We start from the raw sequence: 23,102 nt of genomic DNA on the forward strand, positions 1-23,102 counted from the left end.
GCAATGCCAACATTTTGATGTGACTACAAGAGATTCCTTATTCTGAAGTGAGGGCTGCAGTTATACTATTAGGATTACTGGCTGTGGCTACAGTTAAAACCTTTGTAGCTGGGAAATAAAGCTTTCTAGGGGATTCAGATCATGAAGTTCCTGTATACCGTGAAAAATCACCATATGAAAGAACATAGTAACTCATGTTTGATATTCAGAATCAGAACACTTTTCATAGTAGTAATTTTAAGTTTCCTGAAATCAGTAACATGGTTCCCTCCAACAAGGCTAAAGGACAAAGGGAACAAAAGAGAGAAACATTAACATCATCAACATGCTTGCAATGGAGAAAAAAAATACCAATGAAAAGTAAGCCATCATTACCCGAGTCTTTAAAGAATTCATAACATTTCTTGTCACCTTACAACTGGCTTGTTTTAAAGAACATTGTATTTTTACCTGGTGGTTGCTTGTATCCGAAACTTTAACATCCAGCGATCCTGTCAAAACAGCATACCAATTTGTTCCAATATCACCCTGACGAAATACTAGAAAAGCAAAATATAAATTAAAAAATGTTCTGTAAGAATAGCTAACAAAAGCAACAAGTTCCTCTCCTCCCCCGTACCCACTATCTCTGCAGTGATAGTTAGCACCACAAGATTTGCCATACCATATCACATTACAGACAGACAAAATACTCAGTGACACTACAGCATACGATTTCAGAACATCTATGCACAATACATTGGTACAAAAGTAGTAAAAAACATTGTTTTAGCCACCTTTCTGCTTTGTTTTCATTGTTATTGCTCTTCCAATTAAGTGGAACTAAAGAACATAAGACCTGCCATTTACTGCGTCAAACAATAAGTCCATCTTATTAAATATCCTGTCACATAATGGCAGAGACTTTCTGAATTTGCATTTCTATTAGGGCTATGTGAAGCTTCGGGTACTAATTTGATTTGGAGAAGATTTGGTGCCCAAACCTCTGAACTGAATTGGGAGACCAATAAAGGTACAAATCAATTCGACACCTCCAAATTGATTCTGAACTGCCCCCAGGTTGGGGGAGGTGATCCCCACTGTACCCCACTGCCCTGTGCTGTGTGGGGGTGCTCTTCCATGAGCCCCCAACCCCCACCCAACCCCAGTGTCTCAGCGCTTTAATCCCAGGGCAGGGCAGCCATTGACAGGGCCGGGAGAGCAGGCAGGGGTTGGGGGGCTCATGGCAGAGCCCCCCACACAGTGTGGAGCAGTTGGGGACAGCAAGGATCCCCCCCACACCCCTCCCCCGGCAAGAGCTAATGAGTGGGGGCCTTTTTTTTTTTTTTTTTTAAGTGCCGGGACACTGGGGCCAGGAAAGGCAGCCATTGATGGGGCTGGGAGAGCGGGGGCGGGGATGAGGCCTGTTTGATTCAGAGATTCGGCCAATTTGGGACAGTGATTTGAATCACCAAATTGAATCACTGTCCCCCGAATCGGCTGAATCCAAATCCAAAGCAAATACCAGCCACTTTGCACAGGCCTAATTTCTATGTACCTTAGACCCTTAAAGTACTTGTTGATTTCCGTTTCCAAAAAGATCAGTCATACTTTATATTAAGGTTCTATTAATAAATGGTTAAGAGACATCTTAAATGGGTTATAGCTGCTTAAAGAGACTTATATTGTTTCTATAGCTGGCTTACAATAATTTACAACATATACATAAGAAAATGAATAGCTAAGTATATTTGATATGCATATACAAAAAAAAATTCAAATCCTCTTTACAAATGGAAAAAGAAGGGAAGGCACACAAGCTTTAAAAAAGCTGGCCAATATGTCTGTGGAAAAATTCTGTGCCACACCCCCCCCATTTTTATTAACATCAATAACATCAAATCAAAATTACGTTCATGTTGTATATGCATTATGTATCTACCTTATGTAGACAATGTTATATTATCAGTGTAAGTTTTTGTTGTCTTTGCATTTGCATATCATCTTTTTTTTTACTTCATCTGGGCCAAATCTTTCAGTCCTAGTTCAGATAAAATGACCACTACTGTCAGTCACAGTTTTGGCTGTGCAAGAACTGCAGGATTTAGCTGTTAAAACATTGGCACTGTGTGATTACCAGGGATCCTGGTTTTCTCCATTTAAAAATCACAAATTCTCTAATAAAAATCTCCAATATCTGTGCTATTCCATGATTAAAATGCAATGCCACTATATATATATATATATATATATATATATTTACACAGAGAGAGAGAGAGAGAGAGAGGTATCGATTGAACACTATGCTTTCTATGTTTTATTGAAATACTTACAATTTTAAAGCAGTTTGGAAGCCTACCAGCGCTGCAATCATTATAATAAAACTAGCAAATTGCTCGTCAAGAATGACGGGGGGCAGGGACGGAGGGTGGGGAAGCTTGCTAACCCTAACCCCACCATGCTACCACTGGCTCCCAGGAGCAGGGGTGGGGGGAAGCTTTCCCTGCCATCCTTTGTGTTCTCCTCTGCCAGCAGCACGTGCCTCCAAGGAACAGTGTTGGGGGGGGGGATGACGGATGCAAGACAAATGCCACTGGCCTTGCCCCCCCAACTCTGTCCCTGCCATCATGGCGGCATACCAATGCTGCCTTCTGTCCATAATGCTCCTGGAGCACTCTGATTGGTTGTTTCAGTAACCAATCAGAGTGCTTCAAGAGCATTACAGACAGACAGATGGACTAAGCCCTTTATTATATTAGAATAAATTCTAAATACCTATATATTTTGGCATTTGATTTTGTTTTTTTATCATGACAAATCAGAGTTCTCCCTGCTCCTTTCACTCACCAGGATGTGGGTCAAGCTGCAGCTGTCCTCCCCTGCTTCTTTGTGGTGCTGAGCAGCTCTGATATGCTAGTGCCCTGCCCTGACCATGCTTTAACAACTCACTCCCAAGCCACAGCTCTCCCAGTGCCCCTCACTCCTGACCCACAGTCCCTTGGCCCTGACAGCGCCCCTGACTCCCAAACCACAGCCCCCCACACCTCCCAGCCTTACTGCTAGTGAGCCTCATTCCTGATCCACAGTCTACTGTCCCTGCTGGTGCCCCTCACTCCTGACCTGCAGGCCCCTGGCCTTGCTGGTGCCCCTCACTCCTGACCCACAGCCCCTTGCCCCCCCCTTCTAAAGGGGGCCCCCAGTTGCCCCCCACCCCACCTAGCCCCACGCCAACTCACAGGTCTCCAGTGGGGAAAGGAGGCAGGGGGGTCCTTTCGGGGCAGTGGGAAGCTGCGTGGATGGGTCACCAGAGACAAGTGCCAATGCCCTTAGGGACAGGGGTGGCTGCATGCAACCAGAAGATGCTGCCCAGGGGGGAGGGGGCTGTGGCCAGGTTGCCTGGCATTGTGTGGGAGCCTCAGCCTGGGGCAAAGGGTGCAACAGGCATCCCCTCCTCTTCCTTCCAGTCCATGCTAGGGCCAGATTTGCTCCGTCACTATCCACACAAGTGGGAGTTGCTCCAGCCACTGTGGGTGGGATGGAGACTAGGACTGCCTTCCCCAACCTGATCATAGCACTGGGGAGTGAAACTCAGCTCAGCTGGGCACCTGGAATCCTTCCCCCAGTGTTGGTAGGCATCCCCCCACCCGGATCTGAATAGTCCCTAACCCCTGGCCCTCCAACTCCCACCATCCCATAGACTTACCTGTATCCAGCTGATGGCGCTGCTCCCACCATCCTGCCTGGCTGTATGCCAGCCACATGCATGTGAGGGCACTCCCTGCCTCCAGTTGACCTCTCCCTGCTCCCCCCAGCCCCAAGTAGCCCCTTACACAGTAAAACCCACCATTTCCCACAGTTTTCTCCTTTAAAGAAAAAAATCTGCATTTTTCTGCAGCAAATGGAAAACCCAGATCCCTGATGATTATACAGCATCAGACTTATCACTCCTCCAAGCCCCAAAGCCTGCACGTGCAAGGGCTGCAAAGGAAACTTACCACAAAAATGAGGGCTTCTGTATCAAAGGTGACTGCAGATCATGTGCTAGTATTAATACCGAGCTCTTACATAACACCTTTTTATCCTTACTTCTTAAGCCACTTTAAAAATAGGTAGATATCATTATCATCATTTTACAGATGAGGAAATTGAAACACCGGGAGGTAAAATTATTTGGTCAAGATCACCTAGCAAACCAGTTGCAGAGTCCAAGAGGGTCACAGCACTGCATCCAGTAGGAGCATGGCTTCCACTGACTTATGATAGAACACCACGAGCTGAACTGCATCTCCCACAGCACTTTAGTCACCCTTAAAGTAACTCTTGAATGTAAGCATGATACCCCATAAATTCAATTTCCTTATCTGTCCCTAGGATAGAATCCTAGGTTAGTCCCTGAACTACTTTAAATATATCTCATCGTGAAAAGTATCTTACATGTGATTCCCTTTTCCAGATTTTCATAATAACCACAGAGACATATCTGCTGAAGAAGGTTTGGATGAAATTTTTCAAAAGCTTTAACTTCTTTCAGTCGCGTGAATATTATATCTACATCTTCACTGGAACGTTCCAGTGGCCTGGAAAGATAAAAGGACACAGTTTAAAAAATGTTAGCATTTGTAAGCCAACTAAACATAGGCTATAAGTGTGTACAATAACTCTAAACCCATTCCAAATAATTACAACACCTAACCACTATCTGAAACGTTGTTGTTGTCATCATTGTTATCTGTTTTTAGGATACTGACTGAAGATCCCAATAGGCATTAAAGTCCTGCTGTATCCAGCACTGCATAAGCATATATGAAGACATCATCTCTGCCTCAAAGAGCTTACAGTTTTTAAAAAATGAGTGGGGAAAAAAGAGTAAACATAGATTTTTAGGTTTCAAAGCCAGGCTTTACGGCTGAAGATATAGGAGGCTACCAGAATTTGTCCAAAGTGGAGGATTTCTATTTAACTAAGAAAAGCTAATAAGCATACTCCAAACTAATGCAGCCACCACCCTTTTCTGCATTTTACTTGGCTGCATCCTCTGCTCTGTTTTCTGCACATAGGCATTAATACAAAGAATTCCAACCAATCTATTCTTTTTCCCCACTGTTTCTCTCCCTTTCTTTGCATTTTCAAAATGAAATGTTGCAAGCTGGATATGTATGGACCACAGATTTAAAAGAAAAGAGATCTAAGTTTCTCTAAAAAGACATAAAAAAAGTATGTAAAAACTGATAAAAAAGATGAGTAGAGGTGTTCCAAGCAGGAGAGACTTTAAACAATGTGGTTAAAAAAAGTGTGTGAACCAACATATCAGCAAGTCTCTAACTGACAGCATTAGGAAGAATCTTCCATAATGGTCTAAAATAGAGCTTCTGTACCTTCTTTTGAAGCATGGAGTTGACCAGCAGTAGATTTGAGCCACTGCAACTGATAGACCTCTAGCTTCCTCTGCTGATCAGTGTTAACATCCTACTCCTTTACCCTAGAAATCCAGGTTCTGAAATTATTCATATACAAAGAGACTAGGAGAAGTTATACAATTATCTGTGCACTGTAGGAGTACCCACTCGACCTAGTGCTGCCACATGTCAGTTAATTTAACTGACCAAGATGGTAATTTATCCAGTAGATACTTCCTTTGAAAAAAACCCTCAAAATGATGTACACGGAAATGGACAAAATTTAAGTTAATATTACACTTATTTATCATTTTCATCCACATATGATATTCTCTGTTTGAGTGCTTTTCCTGCCAAGAGATTTCTAGTGATTTCTCTTTGGTCATCCATAAACTTTGGGATCACAATCTCTGACCCAGTGAGGAACCCTATATCCCTCTCACACTGAGCCTCTTGTCCTCAACTTCTTAGTAAATTGCGCCCTGGAGACATTAAATCTCTATCCTCATTTGCACTCTAATTTATGCTTATTAGTTACAGATGAAAGTAATAATTCTCTGGTGTATACAGTTGTTTCTTCATCATATCCTCTTACCTAGCACCTTAGGGATATCCTTTACCTACTTCAAACTACAATCAAATTACAACTGTTCCTTTTTGAAATCTTTCAAGCAAAGATTTTCATCCTCCCTATTTCTTTTTTTAAACTGTACACTAGCTGCCAGTTATTAGTAAGTATTAATTCTCTTGTCAAAATGCTTTTAAGAAGATTAGGAGGTGCAGCTTGAAAACAAAATTAAAATCCATTTATACTATATCCCTATCTAAATGATGCTGACACTTTGAACACTAACTCAGTTATTTTATGTACCCTTAAACTTAACAGCAAAGGTTGACAAGGAAACAGAAGGGGGTGGTAATAGTTCTCAGTCCAACCTTTTTTTCTGATAGAAGCCCTACATTGGTCATGTCAAACTTAATTCTTCAAGTTTTTTAAATAAATCCGTGTAATTTTGCCTTCAGTTGTTTTTCTCTTCCCTGTCATTCTCCTTCAGCTGCAAACAGCCATGCTGGAAATGCTGGAACATTATGCTACTATAAAAGAATATTCACAGTATCATAGTAAATGTGCTTGAAAAAAAAATCAAATAAATGTATTCTGAACTCCCTGCACTGTAATCACCCAGGTGGTACCAGGGAAGGCTAGGAAAGATACTGTAAATTAAAATCTTTAAAGCCCTGATGATGTCATTTCTAATACACAAGTGTACTGCTGCATCCAGGCAGAACCCCCCTGAGGCTCTCATGGACCCCAGCAGATTGTTTGCATGCAACAAATTGCAGATTCAAGGCCTCAGCACTCTTTTTGTTGTTTGGTGCAAAGAAACAGGATGCCAGGAGGTAGGGTTAGCAAACTAGCTACTCAAGATTTTGTAAAGCTTACCATCAATTTATCATCTCTGCCTTTTGTTGAAATGCAAACAACAGAAATCTCTCTCTCTCCTCCAGCAGAGTCCAGGGGCATGGTCAGTGAGGATTTTCTGATGTTGCCTGGATAATTCTTTTCTGCCCTGACTTCTGCTTCATTTCATACAGCTAACTCATTTTAAACAACCTGGTCCAGCTAACACTAGGATTTGCAAGCTGGTGTTGGCCATCACATGTGCCACAATATATTAAAACATTAACTTTTTATCTTAACATGGATATATACTAGATCAGGGATTAGCAACCTTTTACAAATGGCAGGTCAGGGCAATGTGGTTCAGCCCTAAGGCAGACCCCTGCCTCTCTTCCCCCCATCCCACTACTGCCGCAATGAATGTCGCCAACAGAGGTGTAACTAGTAAGGCTTGCATACTGAGCCAGCATTCCCCAAACCTGGTGAGTAATTTTGCACCCCCCTACTGCAGCCACTGTCAATTGCCTCCAAACACTGACAACAACAGGCAATGGTGGATTTGGCAGATATAAAAACAGTGACTGCAGTAGAGCAGGGCAGACTCCCTGGAAGGCCTCTATTCTGGCACCCTACTTGTCTGTCCACTCCTTGCTATGCTATTAGTTACTGATTCTAGCCACTATGGCTAGGGACAGACATTCAAAAAGCCTGAGCCTGAATTGATTCAATCTTTGCAAGTTAGTCTAACCTGGCTAGACTAAACTGGTTTGTAACCCCACAGACATCCCCTCTGGACAGAAAAAATGCAGATTTAAACTGGTTTATGTGTAATGTCTGTCCCTAACCTATGTGACACCAATCCTGCCCACCATAAAATGCCACCACATGCTGACATTCTTCCCATAAGCTGCTGTGGACCTGATCAAAACTTTGAGGGTTGGATCACATATTTATGTGGGCTGGATCTAGTCCACAGGCCTTAGGATAATGACTCTTTTCTTAAACCATTCCCTGACAATAGCACATGATTTTGCTCTACACTAAATCATTAAACAAGAATGATCCCTTACTTAATCTGCCAAACATTATTTCTGCTTTATCTTTTTATTTTTGGCAATCAGCAATAGTGAGGCTAAATGAAGTCTCTCCTATCATTTTGTTTGTGTCAGGGGAATTGAATTTATCTGGTCTCACAGACTAGAAGAAGGGTTCAGAGCCATGCTGTGAAGCAAATCTGGCTCTGTTGGTTGAAGTATATGGCAGTTCTGGGCGCCACACTTCAACAAGGATGTGGAAAAGCTTGAGAGTCCAGAGAAGAGCCATCCATATGATCAGAGACTTGCAAGGAAAGCCATACGAGCAAAAGCTGAGGGACTTAAGTCTCTTCAGCCTAAAAAAGAGAAGGCTAAGAGGGGACCTGGTAGCATCTTACTGCTATATCAGGGGAAAACATCAAGGGCTCGGTGAACAACTGTTCACCAGGGCACCCTTGGGGAAACCCAGGAGTAATGGCCACAAACAACTGGAAGACCATTTCAGGCTTAACACTAGGAAAAACTTCTTCACAGTCAGAGTATCCAGACTGGAATAAACTCCCTCCAGAGGTGATGCAATCACCTACCCTGGAAATCTTCAGGAGGAGACTGGATGGTCACCTTGCTGGGTTCACCTGACCCTAGCTGTCTTCCTGCCTAGTGTAGAAGGGCTGGACCTGATGATCTTGCGAGGTCCCTTCCAGCCCCTAACATCTATGAATCTATGAAACTCAGATGACTAATCTGTGCAAGCAGATTGTGAAATACCTTGTCTGCAAGTCTTAATATAAATGATGTCTCCAGTATTCATTAAGGGAGGCTGTAGCCAATTCACAAATCCACTTGATTTTATTTTGGAAATCAACCAGCCTTAAAGGCACAAGTAACATGTGAAATCCACACATAAGTAGGTTGACTGATATAGTGATATATGACAGGTTTATACACTACATGTAAGATAATTTTTATGATTATAAAATTATATGGGAACATTTTTCAGACTTCACTTTAAAAAGAAGAGATAGATCATATTGTCTGGCCAAATGAAGTTTGATAAATTAAAACATGTCTAAATACTGAAGAAAACTATTATATATTTAAAAGTATTATAATTTTCTAATTAGATATACTAAAATATTAAAAACATCAAATAAATGAAATCTAATAGAAATATTTGTAGTAATACATAGAAAAAGAGACTTTTATAGAAAAGCATTCATTAATATTTCAATACACATTTATTGCTAACTAACATTTCAAAAGACATTGGATTTCTATATCACTTGAACGTGCAGTACAGCATCTTTAAAAAGGCAAGTTGTTAGGTGCTATATTGTGCTGTGTAAACAAAGATAATAAAGTAGAGATACCTAAGCAATATCACAGATTATCAAATGTGATGTGCTGATGCAAGTATACAGAAGTAGTTCCCATGGACCACAGTCATAGCTATGGTGACCACCCTTTCAAAATGCAAAAGCAAGACACCAAGCCTCCCCACCCCACTCCACCCTCATGTGCTTGGTCCCACCCACTGGGACCCGGGGGCCCTGGGGGAGGGCAGCAGGGCAGGGAACCCCAAGCCCACAGCAGTCAGTCTGCATCTGCCCCCGTCCTGTGGAAAATTCTGGGGGCATATGCCTCCCCCAGAATCCCCTGGTCCCCAGGAGTGCACACAATGGCAGGGAGCCAGCCACTCTATAACCCCCCAAATGAGCTGCCCATGGCTCTGTCCCACTCCCCAACTGGGCCCTGCAGCTGCACATTCCCACCCTGACTCTGGGCCCTATGCACTGTCCCAGCTGGGCATCATCCCCAGCTCCAGTCCCAGCCACCAACCCTGCCCCACTCCCTCCCTCACCTTGGGGGCCTCAATCTCCACCCCTCCTCTGCACCACCTATTCCCCCTCTCCTGCATAGACTTACATGCAGGCAGCTGGGGGAGCTGCTCTCCACCACTGCCTAGCTGTAGTGCTGGCCACATGTCTCCCCACAGCCACAAGCAGCCCCTGCAAGCCCCACAACAGGCAAGTGGCAAACAGAAAACTTGGATCCCTGCACATGACACTGGGATGATAGTTGCTACAGTTTGACTGTGTTGAGGGAAATCCAGGACAAATGCTGTGCCAGAGTCATTGAGCCCAGGACCAGGACTTCATGCTTACATTTCAGAACTGTCCTGCCCAGCTAGGGATGTGTGATCACTGTAGTCATAGCTGATGTAAACTCACATAGTTTCACTGACATCAGTGGGACTATAACAGAGAGCCTGGGGCTCTCTGTTCCTTTAAGATGAAAGCAGCCCAGCCAGGGAGCAAAGCAGGCTAGATACAGTGCACCAGTTGCCGGTTGCTAGGGCAACAGGGCAAATGAGGCAATTAGCAGGCGCCTTCAGGCAGCCTGCTGACCGCAAGTGGGCAGGGCCCTGGGAGGATATAAGCCTGGGGTTTGAACTGGCAATCCAGTCTAGCCCTGTCAGCTGCAGGGTTAGGAGCTCCTGCCCAGGACCTCCAGCAACCCAGGAATGCTAGATGGATTGCACTGCTGCCTGCAGAAACAGTGAGGCTCAGGGAGATCACAAGGAGCCCAGGCTGGGAGGTATGCAAGCACAAGGGGTGAGGGAAGGTTTGCCCTCTTAAAGGAGCAGAGGGCTGCTTCCTCTGTTGTTGTTTATGTTATAGCCCAGGAGCTTATGTTATGTTACAGTTACACCAGCAGTTTGGGTTGGAATTATAGGGGCAGTATATGGAGGTCCCATTGGTGCCTGTGTAGCACATGATCACCTTGAGCCCTACCAGGGACAGGCTCAAGTCACGAGCAGCTGTTGAGCCCAGAGAGGAGCAACGTGAAAGGTCACAGAGCCAGACAGGGGCCAGAGGCCCAGTACCCGAGAGGTGCACAGCCAGACAGGGGCCTGGGCAATCCATCTGAATACGATATATGGTAGTGCCCATTAAGTACAATGCCCCTCACTGCCAGCTCTTCTTCAAGTCATGCTGAGCCATGATATCACCTACAGTTCACCCAGAATCCATCCATTGTGGCCTCTCTCAGCCTGATGCACATTATTAGTGCAGCCCTGCCCCCCATGAAGTGAAGCCAGACCAAGTTGACCTGCACCTGATATTCACATACATTTTTGGAGCATCCCAGAACGTACAAGAACACCCAGTTACACTCATGAGTGGGGGTTAATTAGCACATGGATCCTTTGTGGAGGGCATATAGGGTATACACACATACTGAGCAGCAGGTGTCAAAGTGCTCCTCAAAAGTATTTATGAAACACCTGTGTTAAATCTTGAAGTAGTTTTTAAAAAAGGCAATATGCATCAGTTCTGGATGAACTATACTAAAAAGGCAATATGCATCAGTTCTGGATGTACTATATGCAAATTGCTATAACCACCATCTTTAATTTCAAGGTTATTGTTTTCAAATTTGCTCCTTACTTCCACAAGCTCAGGGAAAGCAGGGTCTGACAGTTATGGGAGGGAGAAGTTGCTGCCAGGGGAAAAAGTTAGGGGCAAGCAGAGCAAAAAGCTACCTGATCCCCTAGACTTATCTTCCCTGCTGTAGCAGTGGTAGGCAGACAACTTCAAGACAAACCTCCAATAATTATATCTGATACCTGGAAAATGATAACATATTTATAAATTTTCCATATATAGAATCTAATTATGGGGGGTTGTCTTATAATCAGAGGCATCTTCTATTCAAGTAAATACAGTACCTAGCACTGCTTATGAAACTCCATGAATTGTACTTCAAATGAGTTGCAAACTACTTCACAGGTTATCAGTGAAACCCAAGATCCCTATTTGTCAAGGAACAGTGTAAGATTGACTACATCCAAAGTCTCAGAAAAATTGATTAAAACATGCTCATGTAATATTCACTGAATTGGAGATATCATTGGGGACTATGTAGAACTATTCAATATTGGTAAAGTAACTAATTCTTTACCTATATTGGAATCAACAAAGCCTATCACTGGAGGGATTCTGAAATAAGAGTTCATTGCTTTTAAGTTATTTGCCAAAACCTGAACTATTTTCTTTTGTCCTTCCAATTATTTTGTTAAGGATTCCCGGGCATAATGCTTTACTACTATCCCTTCAACTGGCTGCAACTGAAAGCATGAAAAATCTGTTTATATGCATGCAGCATATGCATTACAAGCAGACAGTTTGTAAAGATATTACAGAACCAGAGCACAAGACTTATAAAAAGAGAATCTAATGCATTTACAATAGTGCTTGACTAGTGTTAAGATTACCAGTAGCCCATCCAGCTTGACAGACTGGCTCCTTATGTTCCATTTCAAAAGGACACACCTATCTGATCATAATTCCCTTATTTTACACACTGCTTCATATTCATTACTATACAATGGCTTTAAAGTTTTAGCTTCATTGGACCAGCAGGGAGGAAAAAGAAAGTATCATTCTTAATTTCAACCAAACAGCAAAAACGTCCTATCAAATATCTAATGATCAATTTCAGATTTTACAGGGTTTTTTGAAGGCAGCTTTGTTATCACAGGTACTGAAAAATTCCCCACTAAGAAAAGGACAGAGTTAATTCAGTGTCTGATATAAACTTCAGCCTAACCCACTGGCTACTGCTCAAATGGGGAAAAAATGTGATTTAAATATTTGCAGAATATAATGTTTTTTGTACTGGAATTTGAAATTAGGAGAAATACAGGGTTCTAAATTTTATTTTGGTTATTGAGAAACAGAAGGCTAAATTTCCATCACAACTCCCTTGGGACCATCAGATCATCTCATTTGGGTTCCTATATATGACAGGTCATTATATTTTTTCCCAATTACCCTTTTTCAGCCACATAATTTGTGCTGGACTAAAACACATCTTCCAGAAAGACATTCAGTGTCCTGTGAAGTTACTTATATACTGTAATCAAACCAGTCAGTCTTCTTTTTGACAAACTACACAGACTGAGCTCTTAAAGTCTCTAAATGGAATATATTTTTCCAACCCTCAAATGATTTGGTAGGTCTTTTCTGCAGTGTCCCCAATTTTTCAGTAAGCAGATACTAGAATTCTATGCAGTATTCCACTATCAGTCTCACCCATGCACAGGTAAAAATCACTCCATTTCCCACATTTTTCTAGCGTGCCTCTTGTACTGAGACAAGAGGAAGCACGCCAGAGCTAGCACAATCTATCTTTTTTTATGGCTCTTAATTTATTCCATCACTGCTTTATTCTCCCCTGCTTAAATGTACAGAAAACACAGTGTGGCCCTAAACACTGATACTCCGGACTTTAAGGTTCCTGAACCCCAAAGTATAATCCAGATCTCTGAATTAGGCTTCTGTTCCCTCATGGGGAGCATGGGGCACCTCACAATGAGATCCCCAAAACAGAGCAAACAAAGAAAGGAACCACCTCAACCTTATTCTGTGCTTCAAGGAGGCACCTCCCTCTGGGACACACAGAGTTATACCCTCTCCTGAAGGTAAGTGTCTATGCCTCTTCTTTAAAAAACAAATAAGGAGCACTCTTTCTTTAGAACAGGGTTATCCAACTCATAGTCGGCAGGCTGCGTAACCTGCAACTTGCAGCTCCCATCCAGCTGCCACTGCCCCGCTGTTCCTTCTGCTGCCGGTCTCCAAGCTCCCCCTCCCTCCTCCAGCTTCTGCTTCCATCCCCCACCCCTGAATCAGGGACTCTACATGGCCCATGCAACATGCAGCCCCTAGGCACTCTTAAGCTGGACAGCCCTGATCAAAAAGATGTATGGTGAAAGTGCCCGTTACACCCATGTACCCAACACTGAACCAGAATGGGGAAGACCTGGGTATATTTCCCTCCTCCACCTCAGAGGCATTTAAACTCGTACTTCTGTCCTCTTGAAAGAGGACCCTAGCAACCAGACTGAAAGCTGGTGCAGGGCAGGAGTGAAAATGCTTTCAGTTCCTCTTGTCTCACTCCTCATAGAAGCATTCAAGAGGCACCAGGCCACAAAGAGAAGACTGAGTATGACTGTCTTACCTAGTAGTTAGGGCATTCAGCTATGGGATAGGATGTGGGTCCCAGCCCTTGTTCTAACTACTGCTTATGAACTTCAGCAGGACAGGAACACAGGACTCTGCTGTCCTGGAGAAGAGCCCTAACCAAAAGGCCAGGAAGTCATTGCTCCCTCTTGTGTGCTCTCTTCCCTCCCCACATCAACAACTCTTGAACTCTTTGCATAGAATCATAGAAAATTAGGATTGGAAGGGACCTCAGGAGGTCATCTAGTCCACCCCCTGATCAAACCAGGGCCATCCCCAATTTATATTATCCCAGCCACGGCTTTAGCTAGCTGGGTCTTAAAAACGTCCAAAGATGGAGATTCCTCAACCACTTTGGGCAGCCTGTTCCAGTGCCTTATTACCTTCCTTGTGAAAAAGTTTTTCCTAATATCTAACCTAAATTTCCCTTGCTGCAACTTGAGATCATTGCTCCTTCTTCTGCCATCTGCCACAACTGAGAACAGTCCAGCTCCATCTTCTTTGGAATCACCCTGCAGGTAGTTGAAGGCTGCTATTAAATCCCCTCTCAGTCTTCTCTCCTCTAGACTAAATAAGACCAGTTCCCTTAGCCTCTCCTCATACATCATGTGCCCCAGCCCCCCTAACCATTTTCAGTGCCCTCTTCTGGACTCTCTCCAATTTGTCCACATCCTTTCTATTGTGGGGGCCCCAAAACTGGACACAGTACTCCACATGTGGCCTCACTAGTGCTAAACAGAAGAGAATAATCACTCTCCTCAATCTCCTGGCAACGCTCTTACTAATGCAGCCCAGTATGCCGTTAGCCTTCTTCGCAACAGGACAAACTGCTGGCTCATATTTAGGGACCTACCTAAATCACAGAGAGACAAAAGAATTTTCATAGGCCGCTCACAACATATGTACTTAACTTCATGGTCTTTTACCAGCAGCCCCACCTCTTGCTGCTAATTGGTCAAGAGGCAAAAACTGCAGTATAATTAAATAGCAAAGTTTGTGTAAATATCAACTACATTACTATATTATTATAAATCTAAGTATTAAATTTAAATCTAAATTGAAATGCATTATGGATATAAATTTATACACAATATGAATTGTAACTAATATCATCATAATTTATTATTAGCATTCTACAAAAAGTTTAGTAATGCTAAGTAATGCTAACCTTGATAGAAACAAGTCATGTTTGTTGTTAAATACTAGCATGCTGCATCCACTGGCAGTTGCAGTTGACATTCGTTGTCTCTGTGGTGTGAACGCTTGTCCATACACTGAGATCATATGTTCTGTGTCCACTGAATTGGTTGGTATTATATGGCAATGTTTTGCCAAGTTGTAGAGATGTGGAAACCAATCAGAAACAAACTCCTAAAACAGTCACAAAGGCACCTGGCACTCTTTGACAAGGTTCATGTAAGCTTTACATTCCTTGTCATGCTTTCTGCCATCCAGGGATTGATTTCAGTAACTGAGGGTCAAAACTCAGAAAAGGTACCTGATTGGGGTAAAATGCGAACAGCACTTAAAAGAGAACACAGTCAGTTGTTTAACCTATGGTGTAGTGACCAACTGTATTTGTAGTACTGATTCAATTTCGCAGTTATTGCCTGGAATAGGACTTGTCTCCGCTGGTTTTCACACTGACAGTTTGAAAGTTGTTGTGATGCCATATCTTTAGCCCAATTTATCAAATCCATCAGCTTGTTGTGTGCTTGGTGGATCAAAGCCTGCCGATTTTCTAACCAACTGGTTAGAAGCTCCATGAACCAGATCACATTCAGCCACAAACTTAACTGGATCTTCAATGTTGCTGTCTTAAGAGACTGAGTAGTTTAAGCATGCACTGTGTGTTAGGTGTGATTTCAAGCTCCTCACAAACAAAGTACTGATAGTACTATGTAGCACTATCATATTCTTTGTGTGGTAACAAACTGTGTAAAACTACAAATTCCACCTTGTAAGCACTGGCTCTGGTGGAAGTGACCGTCTCCTGTAGATCCCCGCTTTTATTGGCAGTGTACTACCTGTATCAAAGCATATGGCCTGAACAATGTTTGAATGCTTTTTTGAAAGAAGAAACCAGACTATCCACATCATGAAAACGTGCATGCCAGATTTTTCTTACTAAAGAAATGATGTGTGCATTGCAGTTGACATGAATTGTGTTGGGCATCATTCCATGGAGCACAACAGAAAAAGATTTGCACGTATACATTGCATTATCAGACAGAAATGCTGAAATCTTAAATTCTAAACTGTATTTACAACAACCTTCACTACACCTTGTGCCATGATAGAAAAATTGACAGATGCAAGGTGAACCAGCTCTGTTTGAAAAATAGCCAGGTCACAGTCTGCTCTGTCCAGCTCCTAGGTACAAATTAAAAGTGCTAGAGGTACACCGACATATCAGTGCCATATCAGATTGGCACTGATAAAAGGAAAATTAACATTATCAACTATCACCTTTTTTTGGCTGGTGTAACTGATAATGTACCAATAAATATCAAATGCCTTCTGGCTGGGGCCTCTGGATGCCACATGCATGCATGCAGCTGCAAAATGCACATGGCAGCTGGGCAGCATGGAAAGAAGTGCCCTGCAGATAAATCTATGGATGAGAAGAGGCATGGGGGAGGGAATAGGTGGGGTGGGGCAGATCTAGGTCCCCACAGTGAGGGAGAGAGTGGGGCAGGGGCTGGAACCAATATGCCTGGTGAATAATTGGCTATCGTTATTGGCCAAAAAAATCTCTCATCGGTGCACCCCTAAAAAGTGTAGAACATAGTTATCTTGGTCACATGTGGCTTTGTCTGCTTCAATCATATTCTGCCATTGCAGATTTTGCAGACTGAACATGTAAAGCAATTACTCCTGGTAGATAATCTTGGAGAAGCTTGTTCACACATGGGAAACTGCCAGCATTTGGCACGTTTGTTCAAGTAGTCCCTTAAGTTTGTCAATTTTCTCCAGAGGAATCTTGGTGGCCATGAATGACTCCACTAGTGTGAACAAACCCTCTCTTCTTGTCAGAGTGCTTCCAGTGGTTTTTTTAAAAATTGAGGATATAGTTGCTTGTTTCTTGCTCTGACCTTCAGCCTCTGCAACAGTCTTTTCCCTTATATGCAATTTGGTCTCTAAATGCCAATCAATGCTGTTTTTCCTTGATACATTGAGTCACATTGCACAATGAACAAAACAATTTACAACAGTCTTCATGTAAGATTCATACAGGGAACGGACTTGCACAATCTTGAGCTAAAATGTATTTAGTTTTTTTGGATTTCATTTTACTTATTTTCAGACTGCAGCATTGCTGAAGCATTACATCTGACTTCTTAAAAGATGGCGCTTTCCTGACCAGCACCTTCATTGAGTCTATGTCAGTAACTCAGCCTTCCAGTAGCAATCTCAAGCCATGTGCTCTCTGGCTGCAGAGGTTGCTGTGCTTTATTTGTATTCCAATAAACTTTTTTTTTATTTCAGGAGATTCTGCACAAATCTGCAGGAAATGCCGTTTTCATGGAAACAGTGATTTAAGTAGGTCCCGGTCTTTTTCTCCAGAGCTGCTGCTTAGCCAGTTGGTCCCCAACCTGTCCATGGGATTATTTCATCCTAAATACAGGACTTTGTAATTCTCCTTATTGAACCTCATGAGAATTCTTTTGGTCCAATACTCCAATTTGTTGAGGTCTCTATGAATCCTAGCCCTACCCTCCATTGTATCTACTGTTCCCCTCAGCTTGGTGTCATCTGCAAACTTGCTGAGGGTGCATAACGTCACATCTTCCAGGTCATTGATGAAGAGATTGAACAAAACCAGCCTCAGGACCAACCCCCGGTGCACTCCACTTGATACTGGCTGCCAAGCAGACATTGAGCCATTGATTACTACCCTTTGAGCCTGACCATCCAAAGCCTTGCTAAAGTCAAGGTATATCAAGTCCACTGTTTTTCTCACATCCACAAAGCCAGTTATCTCATCAAAGGCAGCAATCAGGTTGGTCAGGCATGACTTGCCCTTGGTGAATCCCTTCTCCAAGTGCTTAGACATGGATTCCTTGAGGACTTGCCCCATTGTTTTTCCAGAGACTGAGGTGAGGATAACCAGTCTGTAGTTCCCTGGATCCTCCTTCTTTCCTTTCTAAAAGATGGGCACTATATTTGCCCCTTTCCAATCATCTAGGACCTCTCCCGATCACCATGAGTTTTCAAAGATAATGTCCAGCAGCTCTGAAATCACTTTGGCCAACTCCCTCAGCCCTTCCTGATTTCATCTCTGCATACCCAAGCAATACTCTTATACTCTTTCACAGTTGTTTGTCCAAATTTACACTTTGTGTAAGCTTCCTTTTTGTGTTTTAGCTCACTGAAGAGTTTCCTGTTAAGCCAAGGTGGTCTTCTGCCACAATTGCTGATCTTCCTGTGCATTGGGATAGTTCATTCCTGCACCCTCAGTAAATTTTCTTTAAAATCCAACCAGGTCCTCTGGACTCCTTTCCCCCTCACACTGGTCTCCCAGGGCATCCTGCCCATCAGTTCCCTCTGTGAGTCAAAGTCTGCTTTTTCGAAGTCCAGGGTCCTTACTCTGCTGCTTTCCTTCCTTCCTTCCTTCCACTTTGGATGCTTTGGACCAGGCTCGCTTGGAGCTGCGTGGGGCGATCCTGAGCGTAAGACTCCCCAGCTTCCTATCTCTTTTCTTTTCTGACTCCCACCTGTCTAAAGGTCTCTAGCTTCTGTTTATCTTGCTTTCTGATTCTTTTCTTGCATTTTTGCAGCTTTTCCCCCCTTTTTCTCTCCTCTTTCTCCCCTCCCCCCGTACTTCCGGTTTCTTTGTCTTTAGAGCCTTCTTTCTTACTCTTTTCCTTTCTTTCTTTCTTTTCTGATTGCTTGTTGCAGGGAGTTATCTTTTCCATTAGCTTGCCTTCCGAGGGGTGCTCTTAATTACTCCTTCTTCCCCCCCTTTTGTTTTCTTTTATTTTCGCTGTTTCAACCCCCTCCCCCCCCTGCCATTTTTTTTTCCTCCACTCCTTTCCCCCTCTCATCTAGAGTTTTGTGGCCACTTTCCCAGACACTTATCTTTTTAGTTAGTATCATAGAATCAAAGAAGTAGGGTCGGAAGGGACCTTGTAGATCTTCAAGTCCGACCCCCTGCCTTGGCAGGAGGAAAACTGGGCTCAAATGACCCCAGCCAGGTAGGCATCGAGCTGCTTCTTAAAGACCCCCAGGGTAAGAGCCAGCACTACTTCCCTTGGAAGTTGGTTCCAGATCCTAGCCACCCTAACTGTGAAGTAGTTCTTATGGATGTCTAATCTAAACTAGTATCTAGTATAAACTTTTTTTTGTTTTCTTTTGCTTAGTTACAACTTCAAATTAATCCGGTCCTAGCAGGAATGGCTGCTCCTACACCCAGCAGCTGGCATAAGGATGCCTCTCAGAACCTCCCCATTACCCATGGCTTGAGGGTTCACACCCCTCCCTACATCGGGGTCAAGGTCTGCATTGATGCCCTTGCTAGTCTCCTGGGAAAGCGTAACATACATTATGCAGGTCGTGTTATCACAGTCCCAATGATTTACCTCAGCGATCCCACCCTAGTTAACAGGGTGTGCGCAGAGGGCCTGGACATTGCGGGCACGCATTATTTTGTCACCACCCTAGACACTCCAGCAGTGAGTGTGGTGACATGCCCCCGCATGTGACCAGTCGGGAGCTGGCCAAGGTATTCAAGCCCTATGGGGTTCTTACAAGTCCCTTTCGCCAATTGACCATAAGAAGTAAGAACCCCAAACTGAGACACGTCCTGTCTTTTCGAAGGCAGGTTTTCATGCTTCTCAGGGAGGGCCCATGGTCTCTGCCTCAGTCCTTGAGCCTCATGCTCAATGGTGGAGGTTTGTGATCTATTTTTCCTTTGGGGAGACCACATGTTTTCAGTGTGCTCTTCCCACCTAGCAGCCCAATGCCCGCAGGGGAGGCCAGCCAAAACATCGGCGACTACAGCGGCACCGACGGATGGCGCATCCACTTCTGGGACATAGGCCCCACCCAGTGAGGCCGGGAGCTTTTCCCAACCTCCTTCTACCCCTGTTCCATCTGAGGGGGCTGGAGTCTCTGGTGTGAGAGTGCCGTCCAGTGGAGGGGCTGGGACTAGGCCCCAACCCTCCCCACCACTCATTCCACCTACAGTGCCCACCCCCACCAGTACGGAGACGCCACCAGGTGGAAAGGCTGGTGCTTCCACACACCCCCTGCCTGCCCTGACCACCCTGATTGAGGTGACTGGGGTGGTCAGTGATTGTGGCACCAAGGCCCTGTCAGATGATGGGGTTCAGGCCTCCTCCCAGTTGCCCTCCACCACGACCTTGCTTGGGGTGGATGGCCCTGGGGAGGCAGGCCAGAAGCAGTTTGACCCATCCTCTATGAAGGGTGGGCCATCTGCCACAAAGAAGAAGAAGAACAAAGAGAGGAAAGTGAAAGGGACCGCTCAGGACTCCCGATCCCCACTGAGACCTTCCTCATCTGGTGCTGGGGGGACCCCTGCTGGACAGCCTGGCCCCGCTCCAGCTGTCATGTCAATGACCCTGTTGACCGGGGATGATGGCAGCTTGGAGGTGGGGGAGGTGAAGGCGGGGGTCACTGACCCCTCACCTGTCTCCCAGCTTCCAGAGGTGGGTGGCGGTAAGACCTATACACAATGTCTTTCTTCTGGAGATCTGACCCAGGGGGCAGCAGAGGAGTCTGCTGACCTCTTGGTCACACCCCAAACTACTGAACTAGATGAGGAGGCTAGTGATATAGAGATCCAGCTTTCTGAGTGTCACAAGCAACCTCGAGAGCAGGATGGCCTCTCTTCCTCCAAGAAGGTGGGGATTGCTCTTCGAGAGCCAGACCTTGACCTGGAAGATCAGAGGAGGTTGATGGGTTTAGACATTGAGGGTGTAGAAGCTGAGCTCCCAACTAGGGTGCAGCCTCACCGTGTGTCTGTCGAAAATGTGCAGCCCATCTTGGCAGACCCCACCCCGGGTCGGTCCCGACTATGGGGGGCTCCTGACATTTTTGAAGCAGACAAAGGGACAGAAGAACATAGCGGGGCTCATCACCCAATGGTGCACGGATCCTAAAGTTTTTATCAAGGCTGCCAGAGCTGTGGCCAAACTGATGCAACAAGATCTAGGCACTCAGCAGATGGCTTATCGTCCGGAGAAACTCGCACAGCGGGTGAGAGATGAATGGGGCCTGGCGGGGTCCCTGGAGTAGAGTAGGGCATGATGGGCCTTTTTTTTTTTGACCTGTCTCTGCTTTTTGCTCTGCTCTCAGGGGCTCACTCTTCTATTTACACCTTACCTCACTCTTCCTCTCCCATACCCACACCCATGGCAGCCACAACCATTGGTACTTTTAACATCAATGGCTGTTGAGATCCGGTGAAACGGGAGGCCGTCCTGGAGCTCCTGCACCAGAAGCGGCTGGCTGTCGCCTTCCTCCAGGAGATGCATTCCGACAGGCTCAATCAGTTGGTTTGGCATGCTGCCTGGCAAGGCCAGTTGTTTTTGAGTCACAGCACCAACCTTAGTGCCGGAGTTGCGACTCTTCTATCATCACAACTACAGCATGACACGGTGGTGGCACGGGAGATTGTCCCTGGACGCCTGCTGACCGTCTACGTCACCCTAGCACAACACCACCTGCTGATGGCCAGGAGAGGGTCACTTTCTTTGAGGCCTTGGCTGCCCTTTTGCATGATGCTGGTGAGAATGATGACCTGCTCCTTGTAGGTGGGGACTTTAATTGTACTGCTGCCACCCCGCTCGACCGTACGGGGCCTGAGCCTCACCTGCCCTTGGCCCGCAAGCTGCAGTCCGTCTTGGAGACTGCAGGCCTCATTGATGTCTGGTGAGCCCTGCAACCCGACGCATGCCAGTACACCTGGGCCAGGATGAGTGCCGGCGGTCTCATTATGGCCTGCCTTGACCGCATTTATGTCACCAGGCACCATCTGCCACTCCTACGCAGTGGCCGCATCATTCCCTCAGGTCTGTCAGATCATGGAATGGCATGCTGTGAATTGAGCCTGCTGGAGAGAACCTGCGTGCGAGCACTCTATTGGTGCTTCAAAGTCAACCTACTTCAAGACTCTTACTTCCGGGACTGCTTTGCCAACCTTTGGCAGAGCTGGGAGGCCACAAGACTGAATTACTTCTCCTGGAAGTTATGGTGGGATGTGGCAAGGTACAGATCTGGGCTTTTTGCCAGCAGTACATGCAGCTGGCCACTAATGAACTGCGCCGCCGTATCAGAGAGCTGGAAGAAGATGTGGTAGAGCTCGAGGCTGCCCTGCTGGCTGCCGGTGCTGTGCGAGATTCTCCGGTTCTGTAGGAAGTGCCTGCGTGACTTGGTGGAGAGTGCGGCCCGTGGAGCGAGGATCCGCGCCTGCTGCCAAGAGCTGGCCAAAACAGATGCCCCAACCCACTCCTTCTTCGACCTGGAGCGACAGCGGGCAGCGAGCAAAGTCTTAGATCACCTCAAGACCCCTGAAGGCCAGGTAATCACTGACCCGGGTGAAGTATGTGAGCATGCCGTTGCCTTCTATCGTGACCTGTTTGTGGCTGAGCCATCCTGTCCTGAGTCCATGCGGGAACTCCATGCGGGTCTGCCATGCCTTTGTGCCCTGGAGGCCAGCAAGCTTGAATAGGAATTGTCTCTGGCGGAGCTGACCTCAGCTGACCTCACCTCCAGCAAAGCCCCAGGCCTTGACAGGTTACCTGCTGAGTTCTACGAGACTTTCTGGCCTCTTCTCGGTCCCTGTCTCCTGCGTGTTTTCCAGGAGAGTCTTGCCGACAAGGTCTTGCCGATCAGTTGCTGCCATGCAGTGCTCACACTGCTGCCCAAGAAAGGAGACCTTGGCTGCATTAAGAACTGGCAGCCGGTCTCCCTGCTGTGCGCGGACTACAAGATTCTGGCCAAAGCACTGGCCACCCACCTCCGCACTGTCATGGCCTCCATCACCGGGCCTGAGCAGAGCTACTGTGTGCCAGGCAGAGCCATCCAAGACAACCTGTTTCTGCTGCATGACCTGCTTACAGCCAGTGAACTCTTTGGCCTAGACATTGGCCTCATCTCTTTGAATCAGGAGAAAGCCTTTGACCGGGTGGACCATGCCTACCTCTTTCAGACCCTGGAGGCCTTGGCTTTGGGCCCCTTTTCACCGGGGCCCTCCAGGTCTTGTATCAAGACACTTCCAGTCTGCTTAAGGTGAATGGAG

General features: G+C 45.3%; 1 protein-coding gene across 2 annotated transcripts in view; it reads right to left on the reverse strand.

Annotated features, from left to right (window-relative positions):
* RAPGEF4 (Rap guanine nucleotide exchange factor 4) overlaps positions 1-23,102 on the reverse strand; it is a 308,065-nt gene that overhangs the window by 260,562 nt on the left and 24,401 nt on the right. For both annotated transcript variants that reach the window (XM_019480320.2, XM_059727282.1), the window contains exons 2-3: positions 4,414-4,556; positions 451-539 (exon numbers count right to left, since the gene is read on the reverse strand). In XM_019480320.2, the coding sequence (XP_019335865.1) occupies positions 451-539; positions 4,414-4,556 (232 nt within the window). The remainder of the gene's footprint in view (positions 1-450; positions 540-4,413; positions 4,557-23,102) is intronic.

Source organism: Alligator mississippiensis, chromosome 4 (assembly GCF_030867095.1).
Source record: "Alligator mississippiensis isolate rAllMis1 chromosome 4, rAllMis1, whole genome shotgun sequence".
Classification (NCBI taxonomy): Eukaryota; Metazoa; Chordata; order Crocodylia; family Alligatoridae; genus Alligator; species Alligator mississippiensis.